We start from the raw sequence: 22179 nt of genomic DNA, 5'->3' as shown, positions 1-22179 counted from the left end.
GTCTCTCTTGCCTACCGTATCCATGCTGTGATGTAAGACAAAGGAGATGTGGTGCAATCACTTTCATCTGGCAGAGGGCCACCGCTGGGGATGATGTGAGGGCATGTGGCAGTTTTGAGATAAAGGCCAACTCAGCATTAATACCAGAGAATGACTGTGTAAGGGTGTGTCTATGATCTGTGAGAGTCAAAGTATTCAGCTGGGGTTCCCCCCAGGGCCACAACTGAATCTGCCAATCAAAGTCCTGCTAAGAGTCCTGCACTGGGTCAAAAGGCACGAATACAACCATGCTCATGCTGATAATCTGCCTCAATATTTCCACTGATTTTGCAATAAGATCCGTGGGGGTCATTTTGTTATCACAGAAACATCTTTCAATAACGGGGATTAATATAATCATCCAACGGATAGATTCTCCCCAGTGAAGTGTGAGGAAAGTCAGACATGTTGGCTCACGGTGAAAACAACCCCCTGGTGAATTACAGCACCACCAGGCAAAGGGTAGCGCAGTGTTGTCACTCTTTTCCATGAGCAAATATTAGCCATGAGGTCCCATACTGGATCAAAGCACGGTGTCTGTCTTCTTCTGGTATATTGCACTGGGTGAACCAGGGTGAATAGGGATTGCACTTATTCAAGAGATTTCACATGAACATTCACATAATGCGTTGTTTCATAATCACGATAAACACGTTTAAATAATGCAATTCCCACCAAAATGCAGCATATAAGCCAGCTTGCACCACATGCTGCAGGGAAACAATACCCAATTCACCCATTACTGTATGTAGATCAAATATACCCTCTTACATTGTATTGCTTCATGTATTGTAATGAAGCTGCAATGTCAGGAATATATAGCAAGCTGGTCTATGAAAAGTAAGTCATGATATCATAACTATGGATCCTAAAGTACCATGGCATCAAAGGGTCTGGTAACAACTGATCATAATTTGTTGTGCACAGTTTAGCCACTATAGTGAGAAGATGAAGTTTGAGTAGACAAGAAGAAACTCACAGCTCAGTCTCAACCTCCTTCTGTTTCTGTTTGTGTGTGTGTGTGTGTGTGTGTGTGTGTGACAAGAAGAAACTCACAGCTCAGTCTCAACCTCCTTCTGTTTCTGTGCCTCTCCCTCTGTCCTCGCTTGTTCCGCCTCCATTTTCTTCAGCATGGAATCAGTCAGGCTTAGGTCCCAGCCCTGCAGTGTCTGTATTATTGCCTCTCCCGATGCCACCTGCAAACACAGACACACACACCCCATGCACTTACACACAGACACACATATACACATACACTCGTGCACAATACGCATGAACAAGCACACTCAGGTAGCATGTGTGGAAACACACTTCAAAAAGAAGGCCGTCATACAAGCATCCCGAGGTGCAATACACTCCACACACACACAAAACAAGGCAGTCATACAAGCATCCCGAGGTGCAATACACTCCACACACACAAAAAACAAGGCCGTCATACAAGCATTCCGAGGTGCAATACACTCCACACACACACAAAAGAAGGCCGTCATACAAGCATCCCGAGGTGCAATACACTCCACACACACAAAAAACAAGGCCGTCATACAAGCATTCCGAGGTGCAATACACTCCACACACACACAAATCAAGGCCGTCATACAAGCATCCCGAGGTGCAATACACTCCACACACCCTCTCATATACAGTTGCGGTCGCACCTGTTCTGGAGTGCTGCCATCATCAGCGTGAGGTCGTGGGTCTGCCCCAAACTGTAGGAGGGTCTGCACCGCACGCAGGTGACCCCCAAAGGCTGCTCTGTAAATGGGGGTCCTTCCAAAGGCTCCCTAAAGTCAAACCCAAAAAGTCACCACATGTATAAAAAAACAACACTTTGAAATGGTCAGGCAGCAATATTTCTGCTCTAAACCATTTTAAAACTATATAGAGTACATAATACAGATTATATGTATATGTGAATATATTTCAGCTCAGCAAATATATTTAAGAGTAAACATATACAGTCATAGTTAAGGGTGAATTTCCCTGACATTTACGTACATGTATTTCTACATAAAACAATCTGGCTGTTAGTTTAGTCATAGGGCTAAGGCTTTAACAGTTTATATCTGAGTCAGTAATTCAAGCATACATCATCGTTAATCATCATTCATCATCCCTACTCAAGTCTGTCTCTCCGTCTCCTGTTTCCTTTCCTTTCCACTTCCTCTCTCACACACACATACACACATTTGTAAAGTGTCTATCCCTCAGGTAAATGTTCTACCTATCTCTCTCTTACCTTTGTGTTGACATCACCCCCTCTCTCCAGCAGCAGGGCGATGACCTCTGGGTGACCCCCACCTGCAGCCTCAGACAGGGGCGTGTTGCCATGGGCATCAGTGCAGTTGATCATGCGCAGCTGACTGAGGAGGCGTAGGCGTTTCCCCGCTTCGTCAAACCCCACGCCTTGCTTCGTATCCCGCTCGGTAACCTAGGCGACAGACATGAGAGGAAGAATATGACTTGTGGCTATCGGAGTCCAATGGGTATGTTTCATGGTTTGGGCCAAGGACTATTGTGTTGTTCTTCTTTCAGTGTAATACTAACTTACTGCTGCTTTTAAAAAGTACATGTGGAGGGAGCAACATGATATTTTAAAGGTAAAATCCGTGATTCTGAGGAAAGGTTGTTGATATTTTGTTTATCAAATAACACCCCTCTCTTCCGTGTACCTGAAGCAATGTGTGGCTGGAATAGTGTACTTTGTTTCCCATTTACACAGCAAGGACTTTGTGTGAACACTTGGGAAGTTTTGAGTGCACAGTCAGAAAAGACAGCTAGAGGACTGTACACTTAAGTCTTTGTCAACATACATTTTGAACACTTAAGTCCTACTCGAACATCTACTTACCAGAGTCACAGCTGTTACCACATGTAACTTCTTTATTTATTTATTTATTTTGACTCTGTTTCCAAGGATAGTAGTATGTATAGCACCCATGTCCACTTGTCAACTTCATTTCTCTCTTGTGGTTATCTCTCTGACCTCTTTGAGGACAGCCAGGATCTCCTCTTCCTCGCCGTCGAACGCGGCCTCCAGGAGTCGTGTACGGAAGCGATGCTCCTCCCTCTTCTTCCTCCTCTCCTCCTCCTCCTTCATCCTCTCACGCTCCGCTTCCTCCTGCTCCCGGCGCACCAGAGTAACAAAGGCCTACAGGAACAGGAAACGCATCACCACCTACACACTCAAACACTCACACACACACTTACTACAGCAAACGCATCACTGTCATGCTTAAAAGTGACCGGGTGCCAAAAAGAGCCCGGGTGACGTAATGTTGAGTTTTGAATGGCTCCTGAGTGACAGTTGCTATGCCAACGCTAGCAATACGTAACCCGGACGCCGCATAGCCCGGGCACTTTTTGGCTATCAGTCAGAGAGTCTCAAGAGTCACCAAAAACTCAAACACTCACCTACACACAACAAACGCTCACATGCAGTGCAACAAGTGCAGGACACACACATTGAAATGCATGCTTTGGCTCACAACATAAACCAGTCTGACTCCATGTTGTGTGCCTGGCCTGTTTAGACAGGTGAAACACACTTTTAAGCCCAATCTTAAATACATCTCAGGGGGCATTTGAAGAGACTATGCAAGGAATCCTGGTCTTAAAACAAGTTGCACCTCAATTTCCACAAAAATACAGCCCCGGACACACAAACATCCCCAGAGAGAAAGACGTTGAAAGCCTTACGATTTCCCCTAGAGGCTTTTAAAAAGTCTTGCTATACTGTGTGCCCAAGGCTTTTTCATGGCCTGGCTGGTATGTGTTTTGCATGCAAGGAGTGGCTCAAACCTCCTTCTCCAGGCGGTCCATGAGGTCCTCATATGCCTTCTTCTCCTTCTCTCTTCGCTGCCTCGCTCTCTTAGCCAGCAGTCGCCTCACAAAGCACTGGATGACCAAGGCGGCCCGATCCTCCCGACTCGGCTCAGCGTCTAAGCCAATCACAAAACACAATGCCCAGAGACAGTGCAGTCACACAAACCCCACTAACAAACACCGCCTCATAAGTCTACAAAAACAACTAAAGACAGCAACATTGTTTCTTAATCAACTTAATCCTTTCTAATAGCACTCCGAGGCAGAGTGGTCTTACCAGGCAAACCTGTCAGTGGTGGACAAAGTGACACCTCTGGTTTTTAATTATATGTCTATGTGTAGATGTGTTGACTGCTGTCATTGAATCCTAATGAAAGTATCTTTCTTACATACACTTCTATGTTTAACCCTCCAGTAAGCTCCTGGCACATTGAGCATAGAGCAGATATTGGGCTAGACAACAAGGTATCACCTTTGACAAACAACTCCCAGCTTTGGTATTTCAAAAGGTTAACATTCATGTGTTTCACATTTTACTGTACTGGAGCCCTCGACACTCCTTTACGCTCATGGCAGTGCCTGCAGTCTAACAATAAGATATTGTTTTCATGCCTGCACTTGAGCTAAATGACATCATTTCCGGTATTTCATTAAGCTCCCTGTTAGCGTCCTTCAAGTATGGCTGTGATATATATGACGCCACATGTTATGTGTGTAAAAGGAGAGCTATCTTCTATTCCGAATGAAAGCACAGGCCAGGACATCTATAGACATACACTCCTGCCACACAGCCTTGTGAATTCAGCTCTTCTGCTGGCAGACAACAAAAAGGTAAACTGCAAAAGCACGCGTTTATAAAGTCCTTGATCATTCACAAGAGCTCATTACAAGCTCCAGTCAAACTCTCAAAATGACTCAATCTGTGGTATTCTCCACATGCACCTCACCCACCCATAAAATACATTTATTCTATAACTTACAAATGACATCAGAAATTACACAATGTTTCCAGGCAAAGTTGCTAAGTAGTGCTCAGTGTATTTCAGCTATGACATTTAGAAGACTACCGACTGGTTTAACAATTCTGGGGAAAGAACACATATCAACATTTTCCCAAAAGAAATGAATGACCGTAGTGCACCATCTTTATGGTTACTGAATATGGCAGAGGTTGAAGAAAATAACATCTATAGACTAAGTCAGGAGTGGCTGATTCATTGGAAGTTTCAACTTATGTGAACTAGCCTTACTGGTCCGTACTTGATTTCTTTGTTGGCTCTGTTTTGCTTGAATGTGCCAGAGGGTTTGACTTGACTGTTTTGCCCTTAGGTTGAATAGAGTGAGATGCTCCAGTTTTTTTCTGTTGGGGGGCACCAGATCCTACATTATGCAAACACACACACACACACACACACACACACACACACACACACACACACACACACAAGCAAACAATAAACACAACAGCAAAAATAAATGAATACATAAAAGTCTCAAACGTATCCTAAAGTAATGTATATATGCAGGTACTACATTTTTTTTTAGAACTGCTTCTGTCGTCTCCATGTAGACCTTTAGGCCTATCTAGATAGCCTTATATTACCTGATTTACCGGTGTTCTTTGCGGGTGCTTTCACTGAAGCTTTCCCTGCAGGTTGTTTTGCATTGCGGGAGCTCATGTTTACTCCTTGGAAAACTATTTAAAAAAAATAGCGTCTACAATGATTAGACAAGAGAATTTCACTCGCCAAAACACAAACCAACGTTCCAAAACATACAAAAGTTACTTGTGTGTAAAAGAAAGTGCACCTGTTGTATTTCTTTACCCCACTTCCTCAACGCGTGCTGGTCACCAAGGCAACGCCTGGAGAGAGGGAAGAGGGCGAAATTATAATTCTAAACTGCTTTATAAAGTGCACGAATCACAAAAATAGCATAATTTTATTAACATAGTATGTTATAAGATAAGATAAGATAAAACTTGATTGCCACACAACAATGTTGGTGGTATTATTTCTTTATAGCATCCTTACCTATGTAATAGCATACTTACAACACCTGTTGTGAAAAAAGAATAAGCCATTTCTTGCATATAAAGTAGGCTAGAACTAGCTCATGACCACCTTGGAACCACGGATGGCAATAGGCTGATTCAACCATAGATATAGGCTATATATAAAGGCCTTTATATATATATGGATTCAACCATCGGCATTTGAAAACCTATGGCTTCAAACAAAACAACATTAATCCTATTCGATAATGAACAAAACGATTTTGTTCTGTAATGGCTCATTATTTTTAGTATTGTTGTTGATGATTGCTGATTGTCGGCACTGATAGGCCGAGGCACCTCCGAAAATTGTGAAACTACATTCTAGGGAACTTTGACCGTAATTCAAGCTAGCAATGTGCAAGCCAAATATTTCATACAGATACCAGTGGCATAGAGTAGGCCGGATGATTTTGCTAAGTAGGCTTTAGCCTATTGGTAGCCTAGTTCGAAGTGGTCAGTAGCATTAAGTGGTTAACCTAAAGTTCCACAAAGTTCACGTTGTTTTCTGTCTAAAGTGAGGCAGTGCTTCTCTGCCTTCTCTGAGATGACTGAACTGGTAGTTTCCGTGATTGGATACATTCGTGGTTTTCAGGGCCTGGGCGGGGCAAGCAACGCAGAAGACAGCGGTGAAGGCATTTCCACACTAGCCTACTCCCTGTTGACGGCTGGGAAAGTAACTGATCCAAGTAGGAACTGGTTTTGCGGGGCATAGACGAAACTTCGTTCCTTATGAGATGCCGTTCCAATACAATAATACAGCCTTGGTGTAGGGTAGGTCTACCATCATGTATTCATAACAGCAAATCATATGCCGGGTGAGGTGTGAGAAAATAGTCTATAGTCGTCTCAACCGCTGGTAAGTTTCACGAGCTCTAACTTCTTAACTTCTGACGGAATGCTTGATGAGTAATGAAATGCTTTATACTGAAATGTTTTGGTCGTCACAAGAGATAACTATGAATGTGAAACAATGTTGAAAAAAATTGGTAACGTTTTCTGAGAAAAGATTCCGGTCGTTCTCAGTTTCACAAGTGGTTTCGCCACACCCTCTAAAATGGATTTTAGAATAGAAATACAGGGCAAATTCCATCAGACAGAATAGTCATCCTCCGAGTCATGTCCTATAAACTGCAGATGGAACCTGTTGCTTATGCCTTGGGAAGCAACATACACTGGATTTTTGCAAACGTGTTTCTGAATAATGAACAATTACATATGTTCAAAATTAGCCTTACAGCAAATTTCTTTTTAGATGATCTGGTGCTTGAACCTGAAGTTTAGGTTAAGTATGTTTAGCTCTCTCGCGTGTAGGATGTTAATGTCTGTCATCTCAAGATAGTCCAAAAAACTGTGTCCCTGTCTTCCTGTGACTAGGTGGGATCATGGCTCACAGATCCCAGTGCTCATCTGCAGGGGATAACCCCCTGGATCCAAACTACCTACCCCCTCATTATCGTGAGGAATACCGCCTGGCTATTGATGCACTTGTGGAACGCGACCTGGATGGCTACAATGAGTTCCTACAATCATCGGACGTTGTGGATTTCCTCTCCAAACTTGAGATTGAGCATATTCAAAGTACTGTACAGGGTCCTCGTCACATGGATAAAACTGACGCCGGCTCTCAGGGTGACGAGTCGTCAGAAGGCTCCTCGGATACGTACTGGCCTATGCAGTCGGACTTGGAGGCCCCCAGCCTGGACCTGGGTTGGCCCCAGCAGCTCCAGTTCGTGGGCCCAACAGAGTTTGCCACATTTGTGAACCCACCGGACGCAGCCATGCCGAGCATTAAGACACAGGCCCGCAGGCTTATCAAAGATGCACAACTAGTAGGTCCCTCAACTTGTCTTTACACTGTCAAGTATTTGTGTGTTTGTCTCTTGTTGGTCCTTAACTCACTATATACAGTAGATGTGTGCAGTCCTATAACTGCTGACATAGCATTAGAAGTTGATTATCAAGTCTGTGTGGTTTTATCCTGTAAGACACTATGTGGTCACTCTTATATCTTTTGACTATCATTGATGACTATCATTAAGTATGTCATTACATTGAACTTTGATAACTTCAATTACATACAATTCCCTGTAATTCTTATTGTCCGTGTTATTTAGCCAAATTGTTATGTGTGCATATTTGATGGATGTCACCATCTCTAATTTTAAATGAAATGACCAGATTGCATGGCTATGTGCGGGGGTCTGTTTTGCAGGTTATTGCGGTGGCTATGGACATTTTCACAGATGTTGATATTTTTGCGGATCTCTTGGAGGCCGCTATGCGCAATGTGGCTGTTTACATTCTGCTGGATGACCAAAATGCCCATCACTTTACAGACATGGTGGCACACTGCAGAGTTGATCTGAATCAAATCAAAGTGAGTGGTGAGAGTGGTGAGAGTCTTATTGTGAACTAATGAACTTGGACACAGTGTTTTCTGTCATTTACCTATTGTGTTTAAGCATATCCGTACTCATTATTCTTACAGTTGATTATGCAGTGATAAGTGATTGGTTTGTGTGGTGAATATTTTCAGCCACTACAAGATAAATCTCAGCCATAGCCTAAACTGAAATTGGATGTTGAGCTTCCAAGATATATCCACTGTGTTAGTAGTTTGTGTTAAGCCACAAAGATATATCCTCTGTGTTTGTAGTTTGTGTTTCTTCCAATACTCTTACTTTAATAATGGAAAATGTTCGACTCTAGAGAAACTGTGAATTTGTATTTAACTTGGTGTTTGGGGTGCATTGCTGCCACCTAGAGTGCAGAAATCTTAAAGATAGCAGCAAGGGTTTCCAAGCCTTTGATCTCTCTTTATTAAGATCATGTGATATACTGAACAGCATTGGACTGCCTTGGCAAACTGACAAGCAATAACTGATATTCTGAGCATTTATTTCCCCGTGTATCACCATGAAAATCATATTCTTGATTTCTTTTTTTCTTTTTCCCAGTTCATGCGTGTTAGAACAGTGTCTGGCATCAACTACTATTGCCGCACAGGGAAGTCCTTCAAAGGTCAGATGATGGAGCGTTTCATGCTAATTGACAGCAGGGCTGTTCTAGGTGGCAACTACAGGTACGTGGTTTTACTCTTTACAGAAGCCACATTTTAAAGGTGGCTAGCTTTTTATGTATTCAAAATAAATTGGCAAGAAAGTATTTAAGAAAAAGCTCTCAGGATTATCTTTTGTCAGAGGATTGATTCAGGATTTTGCTGCAAGCAATGTGACATTTAGAATGCTCATCCTACCCAGAGTTAGTCAATTACTTTTATTAACCATTAAGAGGTCTGAGTTTCTTTAGTGACAATGCAGTGAATATCCATTGTCATCCTCTAGGAAACAAATACTTTTTAAAAGTTTTCACTCTCATTTTGTTATTGAAATAAGGTCAATATGATAATAAGACATTACATACATACAAATGTTTAACATCCAAAACAGACAAAGTTTGAGTTTGATTTATTTCTTTGTCGGGATGGAAAGAAAGTTGTGCTTTATATTATAATTAAATGTTGTCTGGTGAATGGCATAATTTGATTGACTATTTCTCCATTGTTTCAGTTTTATGTGGTCATTTGAGAAGCTCCACCGTTGTTTAGCCCATCTATTCCTGGGCCAGCTTGTGGTCACCTTTGATGAAGAATTCCGGATTCTATATGCCCAATCCGAGCCACTTGTAATGGAGAGTGCTGTTGTCCCTGTGCAGAATTTTAGCTCTATGTCTGACCTACAAAAAACACACCAGGTGTATCCCAGGACACCCAAGGAATATTTACCTGAGGTGGGCATGTACAATGCAGATTGGCCTGGACATCTTAACGAAGGCCATATGGATTCTAAATTGTTTCCTTTTAGGAGGGGGGATTTTGCCCAGATGTTACCACCACAGGCTAATTTGCACCCCTCCCAGCAGTACCTGACTAACAGGCCAGATGCTCCTGGAATGGACATCTTAAGAAGGGCAAGCTATGGGGAAGGGACCCCTAGTGGCTACTATCAGCAGTACTTGATGCACAGAGAGAAGCAGAAAGGGGATGCCATGGAGACGCAGAGCACCCACTCCCACCGGGACCAGTATGACTTTGAGAGAACCAGCCGAGAGCCCGTTTATGATCCCTACGACAAATTTAAGACCCAACGATACCCGCACCCAGACCAGTATTCAGAGCCAGGAGGCCCACCGTCAATAGACCAAGTAGACAATTATGACCATGTACTTAAATTCCTACAGCAGTCCAATCCTCCCGTGGATATGGGGCAGGGATCTGGGAATTTGATGGTGCCAGAAGGTCCTTACTCTCAGTCGAGGCGACGGATGCAGTGTTTGGGTCAGCCACACGCCGGCCAGAGCTCCCCGGCACCGCTTAGCCCACGCGAACAGAAAAGATTCAACATGGAGCCCCCTGCGGAACGAAAGCCCCGAGATGCTGTCGCGAAGAAGGGCATGCGAGAGTGGAGGATCCATTCATACCTGAGCGGTTACGATGACGCATCTTCAGACGACACAGGGCCGTTTCAGGGATCAGAAGTAGGAGATGAATCCCCTTTCTCTCCACAGGAACAGCCGTGTGATCTGGACCCATTATTCCCTAGAATAGGTCAAAGAGAGTTGAAGCTGCCGTCAGCTGTCCTCTCCTCACACCATAAGAAACCTTTTCAGCCGAGTGATTTGAAAAATCATCCTTCAATGCAAATAGACAACAAAAGCATATCAGCTGCTACCGACTCAGCATATACCACAGAGACTGAGAAGGTGGAGGACGGGAAAGACAAGCCACCGGCAGAAATGAATGTAACACAGGATGAACCATTCCGTAGGAAGCCAAACCAAACTCTTCACAGAGCGTCGAGACTGAGGAACTCACTTCTCTTCAGTTCAAACACGGAACAGCACAGATCTCTCTTTGATTTGGCAAAACCAGCAGAGACAAAAGAAGAGGCAAGTCTTGAGGTTATAGAGAAAGGTTTAGAGAAGATCCCTTTGCAAAAGCAATCCACTATAGCTATGGGAGAGGAATTAAAGCCAGTTGAGCTCCCCTTTAGTCATCTGCAGCAAACGCCGTCATTCATGGTAGATATGAATGACCCTGATAATAGGCTACACTTTTTCAGACAGTTGGCTGCCCAACGCAAAGCCGAAGTAGCAGCCAAGTCTGTCGGAGGCATCACAGAGAAACCATGTAAAGTACCTGATATAACAGTGAGCTGTGCCTCTGATGGAAGCCACAGTGTTGCAGAGCAGGAGCCAACTTTAAAAGTCTCACATCATCCAACAGATATGCAAAATACAACTGAATCACAATCCTTCAAAGCAACCACGAACAAAGTTCCTATCAAGGAACAAGGTTCAGATACAAAGTTAGTTGATGCTTTGAGTGTCACATCAGAGGCTGCCACACCAAGCCAGATTCATGACGTACTGCCGCAAATGGCCACAGATGCTGAGAAGATTGAACAGAAGAGGTTACAAGAGCCTGCTGTGGCTAAGTGTACATCATCCCTTCACCCTGGCTCAAACATCTCCAGCTCAGAACCTCAAAAGGTTATGGAAACTCTTAAGGTAACATCCTCAAAGGCAACTTTTTAAAAACCTTTTTTAGGTACTTCACATCATTCATATTCATAGCTTTGTTTAAGTAAGAAAGGACGTGTTGATACAGTTTCCACCGTTTCAGAACCTTTTCTAGTTCATAAATGATTCTTGTTGATCCTGTTCCCTGTAATAAATCCACTGTTCTTTTACAGGAAAAGACACTTGATTCAGCCCCTGAGCCTGGCAGAAGAGAGCTCCCTGTCATGCCTTTGCCTTCGGCCATTATAAGTGAGTCACCACCAAACCGCAAACCTGTTCAGCCTGTCATGTGTGGAGCGCCAGACTCAGAGAAAACAACACCCGCTGAAACCACTGATTTCTCAAGCACCACCTCGTCTGAAAAGGCTGCAGTGGTGGCTAGTGTGAGGGCAATGGAATCCTGTAAAACAGGAGAGGAACTTGTCCAGAATCGACCAAAGCCCACTCCTCAATCGGCCTCCAAATTAAGGAACTCACGTCTCTTCAGCTCACGCTTAAAGCAGCACCGGTCTCAAGGGGACGATGATTCGTGTGGGCAAAATAAAACCGATGGTCAGAATCAAAGGGGTGAATTATCAAAAGTGTCGTCTATCTTAGCTGTTCCTGGCTCTTTGGACAAGGAGACGAGCAGATCTGAGACGCCCATCACACCTACTAATCCCACAACAGAATTAGTGAAGACACAGGATTCTACAAAGGGACAGAGTGACACAGCTTCTGGAATACATTTGGAGAATATCTCGTTTAAAAGACAGGCTTCGTTTACAATGGGGGACAATTCTAACTCACTTCAATTTCAGTCTAAAGTTCAGCAGGCAACCTCAGCGATGTTAGACCTGTCTGACCCAGATAGCAGATTGCATTTCTTCAGAGAGTTAGCTGCTCAACGCAAAGCCGAGCGGGTAGCAGCGAAGTCTGCGGAGAACATCAAAGAACACATTTCTCAAAAGCCAGACAAGACTGAGGACTCCTCTGCAATTAACGAAAAAGTTTCAGCACAAGAACAAATAAGAACAGATTCACTGTCAAAGCCAATACCTGCGGGAGAAGCGGAAGTGCTGGATGACGATGCTAAGACTCGTAAAACTCAGAGTGTTCTAGAAAGCCATGCCGTGAAGGATTTGTCAGGCAACTCTGCACAATCTAGCTCCTCCAGTTCTGAGTTTTCTCAAACTGCCACAGACACTGAGAAAATGGAACTGAAGAAGATGCATGCCGAAGCACCTGCGAAACCCCCATGTACCTCCTCAACGAGTTCTGTTCCCACGAATATAAGGTTACCCTTAAAAGATATTCCCAAAGAAGTCATCTTGTCCTGTCAAGACCAGGCGTCACGAAAGCAAACCTCTGCCTCTGATAAAGTCGATTTCCCCAATAAACCAGTTCCAGCAGACTCCACTTTACATAGTTTACCAATAAATGCTGGTCAGTCTGCACAGAGCCCTATCTCGCACCCTGCCAAATCCATTCCCACAGCTGAAGACTCCCAAGGGGACTCTTGCTCCAACCCCAGTAGCAAACAAATAGACTCAGACTCTTCCTCATGCTCTTCATTAATAGAAGTGAGTTCAGGGGCAGAAGGTTTCGCAACAGCCCCTAGCTCGCCCTGTACTCCGACCCCAACTGAAGTCAGGCCATTACCATTGCCTAAAAAAGAGTCTAAATGTACTGAACCCATTTTGCCTCCACTATCTCCTTCCATCAAAACTAGGTCACCTCAAAGAAGCTCTTCGAAAGAGGACAGATCGAAAGTAAAGAAAGGCACTTCAGCAAGACAGGTTTCACCAACTACTCCTAGTACGTTATTGATATCTTCCCCAGCAAACTCCAGCTCAGCAACTGGAGCTGTTTCAACAGAGCACCACTTAGCTCCAGTCTCTTCCCCGACAAAGTCTCCAGTGGATTTACATCTTCACCCACCAGTGGAAGTAAATGATGCTTCAGGGACTGCCATAACCCAGCTTAGCCCTCCCCCCCAGACAGCGTTAACAAGTCCAGATGTTAACACTGTTATTTCTCCAACAAAAACGGACTCCAGCTTGGCTTCACTTTCTTCCCCGACAAAACCGCAATGTAAACACAAAACTAAACCTAGTCCAACAGCAACGGTTTCCCAGACAGAGTCCAGACCACCCCAAGCTAAAGATGGCATACCTCCTGCAACTACACCAACAACCCCAGTTGCTAGCACTCGTGCAACACCAAAAACTGCAAGAAAACGGAGAAAAAATTCGTCCCCACTAAAAGCTACCCAAGCAGCAATGGTTCCTCCAACAGAGCTCAGATCACCTGTGGATATCAAAATAATAAAGATAAGTTCTGAATCAGCGTCTGTCAAAACTGAGGAACACCAGTCTCCTGTTTCCTCCCCAACACAGGTTAATCCAATGGCAAATGTTGCCCCAACAGAATACAGTTCATCCACTGAGACCAAAATAGCAGAGACAAGCCCAATTCTTAATCTGGACCTATCAGAAGGAACAGTACCTCCACATTATTCCACAGCAAAAACGAGTCCAGTAGTTGAGATTTATAGAGAGGGCTCCAGTTTATCATATGATCCTGAAACATCAGAGGCAAGCCCTGCTCCAAATCTGACCCAAAGTAAGGGTTGCTCTTCCCCCAAGGCAATCTCTACCAGCCCAAAAGAAGCAGTACCCCTAACCGCATCCAGTTCTCACTTTCACTCTGATATCAACATTACAGAGACAAGTCCATCTGTAAGTCCTGTACAGCATGTGGGGATCCTGTCCCCCAGTTCAGTCATGAGTCCAGCAGTTGGCACATTGGACAGTTCCACAGAACCTCATCCCAGTTCACATCCTACATCTTCCCCTACAATCACTAGCCCAATGTTAGAAGCTACCCAGACAAAGTTAAGTTCACCCTGTGATGTCAAAACATTGGAGTCAAGTCTACTTTCAGATCCGAAACAAACTGGCAGTAGCCTTCCTCCCATGGCTACCACACCATCTGCCCCCCTTGCCAATCATATGGCAACAGCTTCTCGTGTACCAACAAGTCCAGGCCCCACACCCCCCGCCCCTACCGATCCCCCCAGTGCAGAGGCCTCCCCATCTCCAGTCGTGACTGTCTCAGGAGGTGGTTCTAATTCTGATCTTACTCTTGCAGACGCAGCTTTACCTACAGATGAATCAAGCCGGTCCTTCACTCCTGCCACCACAACCTCAAGCTTTAACGAGGCTGTCAATGGGGGGCAGCTTGAAAGTGATGCAAAAGCAGCGGGCGGGTACCACCCCTCAGCAGACACGGTTACGCTGTGTGAGGAGTCTCCTGCAGATGAGCTTAGCACCACCACACATCTAAATACTAAAGACACTGTGTGTCCGAGTTCAGAAGAGCCAAATGAACACAAATCTCCCTCTGCCAAAAGTCATCCCAGTCGTTACCAGGCATCCACTGCCAATGTGCTGTCTTGCAGCAACCTCAGAGATGACACTAAAGTTCTTTTGGAGCAGATATCAGCCAATAGTCAAAGCCGAACAGGCAATCAGAACCTTTCGATCACAGATGATGATAAAGAAGACGAAGTGAAGGAACCTCAAGAAGAAAGCAACGAAACTTTACCCAGCAGATTAAGGTCCTGGAACACTCATATGAGCAAGAAGGAGCGTGATAGGTTACTCACTGGGTTGGACAGCAAGAGAAAAGAAAGAAGAGTCTACAGTCGCTTTGAGGTGAGTAACACAGTATAATAGAGGCAATGCATTTCGTTACCTGTGAAGTTATAACCTCTTACATCATGATAGATATGCTTCAATGTAATATCCATCGAAGAAAATCATAACATGTACAGTATATTACACTTTGATCATTATATAACATCAATATATTCTATTACCATTGGCATCTGGTAAGTGTAAAAGTAAATGTGTAAAATAAATGTATGGGTTTTGATTGATATCAAATTGATATTTTACAACTTAAGCATTCATTGTTTGTTCTGACACAGGCACTATAGTTTTGAATGATCGTGAAGAACAATGGATCTGGATGATTATTCAGTCCCTGGACTCAGACATCATGACGCCAGGTGTCATGGACAGTTGATCGTTATGGAAGGTAGAGGTCCTGCAGTGACATGAGGATTTACAGCGTGTTGATCAAGGATTCCTGTGTGTCACTTAAGTGTACAGTCTGTGACATCGCTGTACCGGGAGTGAATTGGTTCCATCTCTCAAAGAACTACGTCAGAATGTGGCTGAAGTAAAAAACTCCGGAGTCCGGAGACTGAACTGCAGTGTTGCATTTTTTAATGACTTCCATGAAAGATGTTCTTTATGTTTTGGCTGACTAGCAAATGAATAGCGGACAAGACCTGGGCACAGTATCTGATCAATCCCAGAAACACTGAAGCATTGTCCTTTAATTGCAGGATCATGACCATCCTTTTTAATACCTAATGGCAATTTTAATGTCCATCTTCATTTGTATAGATAGACAATGAAGGAATCTGTGACTACCGTTGTGGATGGTCATTATGTCCATCCATCTGTGAGGGAATGATGTCATTGCTGCATGTTTCTCCAGCCAAACGTCAGTACCTTACTCGATTGTTTCAGCAGGTCTCAGTCTTTACACATGACAGTAGAGTTGTAAACTGAGGTGAATTTGCAGCAAGAGTATCCACTTGTAGCTACCTTAACGAACAAAGCACCAATTGTGTTTCGCGAGAACTATCAGATTGAAATCAAATGTTAAGCGTCTCAATATCTTACCTGAGCCTTTATAGGAAACCCCTATTATTTATCTTCTGTTACTTCTTTTGACATCAAGATACGCAAAACAATCAGTGATGAATAATCATAGTTATGTACACAACGACACTGTCAATCTGAGCTGCTACGTGCACAAGCATTTCTACTTTTTTTTTTCTATTTCTGAATCACATCTCATTCTGCTTTGGTCTTGATAACTATCTACTACGGCTGATTTAAATGCATATTTGTACTAATCCATATGTATGTACTGTATATAAAAGGGATGGGATAGATGGGATGAATACTATATGGATACTACATACTATATTCAATAATAAAAAAAAGATTACCTTTAAGGAATTGACCTATGGTTTTTGCTCATTTGTGTCACATTCTGTGTATTTTTATATTTTTCATGGTTGTTAATCTGCTCCAAAGTTTTGCTTGAATGTTTGCAAGAGACGGCACATTTAAATTGAGACAAATGTATAGCAATCTGCTTAAAAGGGGAGGGCAGATTAATGACTTTATCTAAGTCATGCTTTAGGAATTTTACTCTCTGCTTGTGTAACAGACTTGTTTTAAAAGTCATATAAGTTGTAAATGTCAGTGAGGTCATAAATACCATGACTGCATTTTCCAATGAGGGTTCATAGGTTCATTCTCTGACAGTTTTCTTCAGTAGGATGTTGTATTTATATTTAGTTGTCAGTTGCACAAGTTATTGTCCTAATTTCAGTCTAAAGTTGTAGCACTTTCTCAGGACGTCATATTCAAAAGCGGACTGGTTGTGAAAGACGGAACAGTTACATACCTTACATCATTCTTCACAGAGAGGTCTTTGTGTTATACCCTGTGATTAGCGGTCACCACATCTTGCTAATCTTCATATAAAAGGATTTTCCACGGCAGGCTCCTTCTCAAAGGCCCCCTCTATTTAGTGTTACATTTGGTTTGAGAAACACACATAGTTTGCCTGCTATTAGGAGGTACATATAGAACCACTGTTCAGATGAGAGTTTAGACAAAACCAGAACCAGGAAGGAAGACGCAGTCGGACTATTAAACATGAGTGGAGCTGTGCAGAAGATCTACCACCTGGCTGCTTTCAGCTGGTATGCTTTTGTCATACAGTCACTTTACGCCAAAGGAGATGAAGACCTACCACCTGGGATATTTGTTTATGGCGGTCCCTGGAAATACCTGACATTCTTAAACCTGGTAGGAGAACTTCTGTGGCATTCTTAAGACTAGTATGAGAAATTCTTTGTATGCCAAGAAAAGAAATAAAAGGATTTTCATACCATAATGTCAAGTGATGGCAGGAACTAAATCCACTGTTTGGAGAAGATATACTTTATTCATATGTGTGTGTGAGTGCTCGTGTATGCCTGTGGCTGAAGCCTATGTATAAAAAGGAAGCCTGTTATATTTCACTTAAAAATGCTTCTAACACTATCATTTAATTTATTTTTTCCTTGTGGCTGGCTACACATACTATTTAGTGTTGACGGCCAATGAAAAACATCAGTTCAATCATCTTGTGCAACACTGCCGTATATTAGCATGTTGTTTTTAAGTAGGTTTCAGTGACCCCACCGAGTACAATGTAAGTCACATGGGGTATGTGGCACTGCTTGCTTGCATGTCAGATTCTCCAGATGGTGTTCTTTGGCCTGGCTGCACTGACTGACCTCCAGCCCTCGGGGAAAGGCTTGCGTGTGGCCAGGGACCTGCTCTTCTCAATCTATGCCTTCCCAGTGGGCATGGTGAGTACCCTATTTGAACTTCGCCCCAAACACAAAGACTGAAAAATGTTTTGAGAGTGAGTGAGCTATATTCATCTTGTTTTGGCAAACAATTCTGCTTCTCTTGAACTTCTCTTGAATACAGTTTCTAACATTTGGGATGTATATGATCCCTGTTGTACTTTATAAAGAGGCTGATATTTGGGCCCTTAAAGAAAGACAAAGACCGTAAAACCAGAAATAACAGCTGATTTATTTATACTCAAATAGTCATTACATGTTAAAATGTTACAAGTTATAACATATACAACAAACCTCTGTGTTGTCCCAATCTGTAGTGTTATCTCGCCCCCTACTGGTGATATTGGAGAATTATATGTAACGCAGCTGGGGAAGGAGTGAAGATTTCGTCCTCTAGGGGGGGTATTCCTAGTTAGTGGTTTAGTGAAAAATAAACAGGGATAAGTTAACTGTGGCTTTGCTTTGCTAGGAGAATGAAGCCATAGGGTCTTCTATTAGGAGATTTACCACATACTCTGAGTTAACTTGCTCAGGTTTGTCACTAAACTACGTACTCGGAATACGCCCCTCCATGTTTTTCATTTGCGGTAATAACAGAAGATTGCAACCTGCAATTGCAATAGAGTGAAATCCTAGAATTGCATTCAGTTAGCGTCATTCATCAGATTACACCCGTCTGTGGGAGACTGCAACATAAAATATATAGCTGTATGTTATGTATGTCTGTATGTCAAATATTTCTACATGTCTGAGATCTGACGTATTTGATACTACATTTCCTTTATCTTTGTAGTTTGTGGTCATGTTGTTTTGGTCGATCTTTGCATACGACCGGCAGCTCGTTTACCCTGCATCTCTGGACAATTTCTTCCCTCCCTGGATAAACCATGCAATGGTTTGTACTCATTTAAAATACCCCCCCCCCCCCAAAAAAAATTGATATTCACCTATACCTGTTTTTGTACCAGTGCACATACTAAAGTCACTAGTATTTCATAATGTGAATATGCTTTTGGTTGTGTTCTTTCCCCATAAAACTGTGCAGTCTCACAAAATCTTCATGGTCGTAACTGTACAGGATGTACACTGTCATCTTTAATCTACTTGTTTGTGTAACATGTTTAACCTGTCATTTTACAGCACACCTTTGTGTTTCCAATCTTAATGGGAGAGATGGTGATACAACCTCATGACTATCCAAAGACCAAAACAGGAATGACGGCATTAGGGTTTGTAGGGATTGCCTACTTAAGTTGGTAGGTGGCGTGAAATAGTAAAAAAAAAAAAAAAAAAAAAAAAAAAAAAATCATAATTACATTACAAAATAAATTATAATATGAACACTTGAATGTTGACTACTGCCATATTTAATGTTGAATGTGTACTTTTTCAGTAATACTAAAAGCAAGAAAGTACATGTTCAGCATTTAAGGAATTTACTAGGTAAGATGAAGTTACATAGTGTTACATAGTGACTTAGGTACCTAGCTACTTGGTGAAACCAAGGCTAGTGCTAACATCTAGAGCATTACAACTACATTAAGAACTACAGCATAGTTTTAGACATAAGATAGAAAATCAGCTTTCAGCAATAAACAGTTAGAAAACTGTTAGTTAGTTGTGTTCTTTTCTTCTGTGTCGTGTACCTGTCACTGCCTAACTGCTCTTGCATTTCCCCAGGGTGATTTGGGTGTACCTGAGTGTGGGTATCTGGGTGTATCCCCTCCTGTCTTTGTTCAGTCCAGCTGGAGTGATAGGCTTCTTCTTTTTCAACATGACCGTGGTGACTCTGCTTTATCTGCTGGGGCGGACCCTGAACCGCTGCATTTGGGGTACGTGAACGCACCATGGTCATGTGACAGTTGATCTTGGCATGTCTACAATGAGGCTCTTTATTGAAGTAACATATTGGGATCTGGTTCTCTCCACTCTCTTCTTTCCCTGGAACTTTCTCAGGGAAAACACAGAAGGCCAAGAGGAAAGCGTAGAGATGGGATTCCTGGGATATTTATTGACACATTTGCCACGTGCCGATACCCCTCCGCACAAGCTCTCCCTGTCAGTGTCTTAAATACATGATTTCAAATTCTGTTCCAGACACAAACACACATTGATGCGTAAAGAACACAGCTTGTAAAGGATATTATCAAAGGTATATCAAAGTAAACTCAGTCTAATGGTGAATATCTTCCTCATCATTATTTTACATCAAGATCAACCATGTTTCATATAATATTGTTGCTTTGAGAGAAAATGCAACTACTAGGTATTGAACCCTTACATCAAAATTGCGTCCCCCCCGTATGTCAGCCTTAGACAGACTCTCTGTCTTTGCAAAACAGTGATTGTGTCATTTCATTTTCATTTTTTCATCATTTTCACTTGGATAATCCATAGAGGGACCATCTGTTGATAAGTGCTGAATCAGGAACTGATCCTCCCAAAAGGTTCTTTTTCATTCAGTCAAAAACAGTTCCAAATACACTCTTTGGTTCCCAGAGAGGCCCTGTAGAGTAGTCTTTGGCACAAAAGCCCAGGCGTGTAAGGGCTCAGATACACATACGCGTTTTTGTAAAAACGGGACGCGAGCAAATGCATTGATTCCTATGGTACGGCGCGTTTAAAGCGTGCGCCCCTTCTCCACCACGCGTTGCGTCTTTGAAGCGTTTTTTAGGTGCGCTTAAAAGTTGAACTATTCTCAACTTTCCAGCGCAAGGCAGGGAAGCGCACCGCTTCTGTTTTGGCCGCCGCACTTTGCCAAGGCGTTACTGAAGCGTTTCTGCCTGAAAAAAGACGCGTATGTGTATCTGAGCCCTTAGCCAGGCAGTATCACGTGGAGCTCCCCCGAAGGTCTCTGAACTCCTTCAGGTGCTGCAGGGTGGTGGGATCTGCATCCACCAGCCCGATGGTCAGGATCCTGGTCAGCAAGAACAGGTCATGTTCACTCAGGTCCTTCTGAAAGGCAGCGTTGAAGAAACTATAAATACACACACATTAATAACTTAACTTTTTGAAATGAGTAATCTCCTTAGGGATTGTGGTTGTTGTTGTTGTTGTTGCTATTATTATTATAAGTAGTAGTAGTAGTAGTAGTAATAGTAGTAGTAGTAGTAGTAGTAATAGTAGTAGTAATATAAGCATAATATAAATAAAAGTGTAACCACAACTCTACTACCTTCTTTTTATTGGCCAGTTGAGATGGTTGCTTACTGTCCTTCTGCAATAAAATATTTTTAGACTCTTGAGAGCATGAAGAGGGCAGCTCACTGTACAGTATTCATGTCAGTGAGTCGATGTCTTAAGCGAAACCTTTTTTAAAACAATTTTCCTGTTTACAATGTACACAAGACAATACATGTATATGAGATGTCTACCATGGACAGATTCTTGTATGATTCTTGTATCTAAAGTACCTCCACTGATGTTTATAATAACAAAAATATGCTACGCCAACAAGCCAACTGTACATTTACCTCGGCCCATAACAATAACTTTCTTTTTTATTTTAAAACGTCCAGTCATTGAAATATCACAGAGAGGTCCCTGGAGATAGTTATCCCTCTTATTCCTCAGTATGACAAAGTCTGATTATTTACAGTAAAATGTATGTATGTATATATGGCAGAGATTGGAAAGTTTGTCTTTGAAATGTGTTTGCTGTAATAGCAGCCTGTGTCAAGATCCATTCACGGAATACTTCAAATGTTGTATTGGGGTGATGTACCAGCAAAACAAGGTGTGTACGACTTGAAGATAAAGACCGTCTTATCTTTAGCGAGTATCTGCATACAAGGAAGTATGTCTTAAATTGAATTTAGTTTCCTTAAGAGACCTTTTTGTAAGAGTGTTTTCACAGCTACCTCACCACTCAATACTAGCAAGACACAGTTATTTCAGTGACAGTGAAACTAGAAAACAATGACAATAAACACAATCTCACCTGTGTCAGTCCTTTGGAGATGCACATTATGATGCAGATGAGGCCAACGACAGTCTGTAAGGAAGACAGAGTAAGGAGGACATCAGGTCTGCTTTGAGAATGTCAGTTTGTCATCAACAGCCAAATGAAGCCTACGTATGTATGATCTATTTGCCACAGAACCTACAACCTACAATCACGGTCTACAAACACTGTGACCGACTTACCCCTAGCATGTACAACATCGGTGTCTCTTAATCTAAGTCT

At 42.6% G+C, this 22179-nt stretch overlaps 3 protein-coding genes across 3 annotated transcripts in view; 2 read left to right on the top strand and 1 right to left on the bottom strand.

Annotated features, from left to right (window-relative positions):
* Nucleotides 1-5546, bottom strand: part of LOC308373132 (IQ motif and ankyrin repeat domain-containing protein 1-like) — a gene marked incomplete at both ends in the record, with an annotated part of 11661 nt that extends 6115 nt beyond the window's left edge. The window contains 6 exons of the mRNA XM_080848549.1: nucleotides 1096-1235; nucleotides 1701-1826; nucleotides 2282-2473; nucleotides 3029-3193; nucleotides 3844-3983; nucleotides 5480-5546. Coding sequence (XP_080704675.1) covers nucleotides 1096-1235; nucleotides 1701-1826; nucleotides 2282-2473; nucleotides 3029-3193; nucleotides 3844-3983; nucleotides 5480-5546 — 830 coding nt within the window. The remainder of the gene's footprint in view (nucleotides 1-1095; nucleotides 1236-1700; nucleotides 1827-2281; nucleotides 2474-3028; nucleotides 3194-3843; nucleotides 3984-5479) is intronic.
* Nucleotides 5547-7305: 1759 nt separating this feature from the next.
* Nucleotides 7306-15863, top strand: fam83ha (family with sequence similarity 83 member Ha; the record flags this gene model as incomplete). Its single annotated transcript, XM_080848548.1, has 7 exons — nucleotides 7306-7752; nucleotides 8136-8300; nucleotides 8881-9005; nucleotides 9493-10723; nucleotides 11677-12742; nucleotides 14636-15201; nucleotides 15477-15863. The coding sequence occupies 7 exons, from the start codon at nucleotides 7306-7308 to the stop codon at nucleotides 15483-15485; spliced, it is 3609 nt and encodes a 1202-aa protein (XP_080704674.1). The 3' UTR covers nucleotides 15486-15863.
* Nucleotides 15864-17292: 1429 nt separating this feature from the next.
* Nucleotides 17293-19981, top strand: LOC308373352 (androgen-dependent TFPI-regulating protein; the record flags this gene model as incomplete). The annotated part of the gene is made up of 6 exons (XM_080848811.1): nucleotides 17293-17445; nucleotides 17877-17993; nucleotides 18787-18888; nucleotides 19134-19249; nucleotides 19674-19825; nucleotides 19950-19981. 6 exons carry the CDS (start codon nucleotides 17293-17295, stop codon nucleotides 19979-19981), a joined length of 672 nt encoding a protein of 223 aa, XP_080704937.1.
* Between the last annotated feature and the right edge of the window lie 2198 nt (nucleotides 19982-22179).

Source organism: Sprattus sprattus (genome assembly GCF_963457725.1).
Source record: "Sprattus sprattus genome assembly, chromosome: 12".
Classification (NCBI taxonomy): Eukaryota; Metazoa; Chordata; class Actinopteri; order Clupeiformes; family Clupeidae; genus Sprattus; species Sprattus sprattus.
Note: the sequence above shows the minus strand (reverse complement) of the source record. Positions and strands in the feature narration are given on the sequence as shown.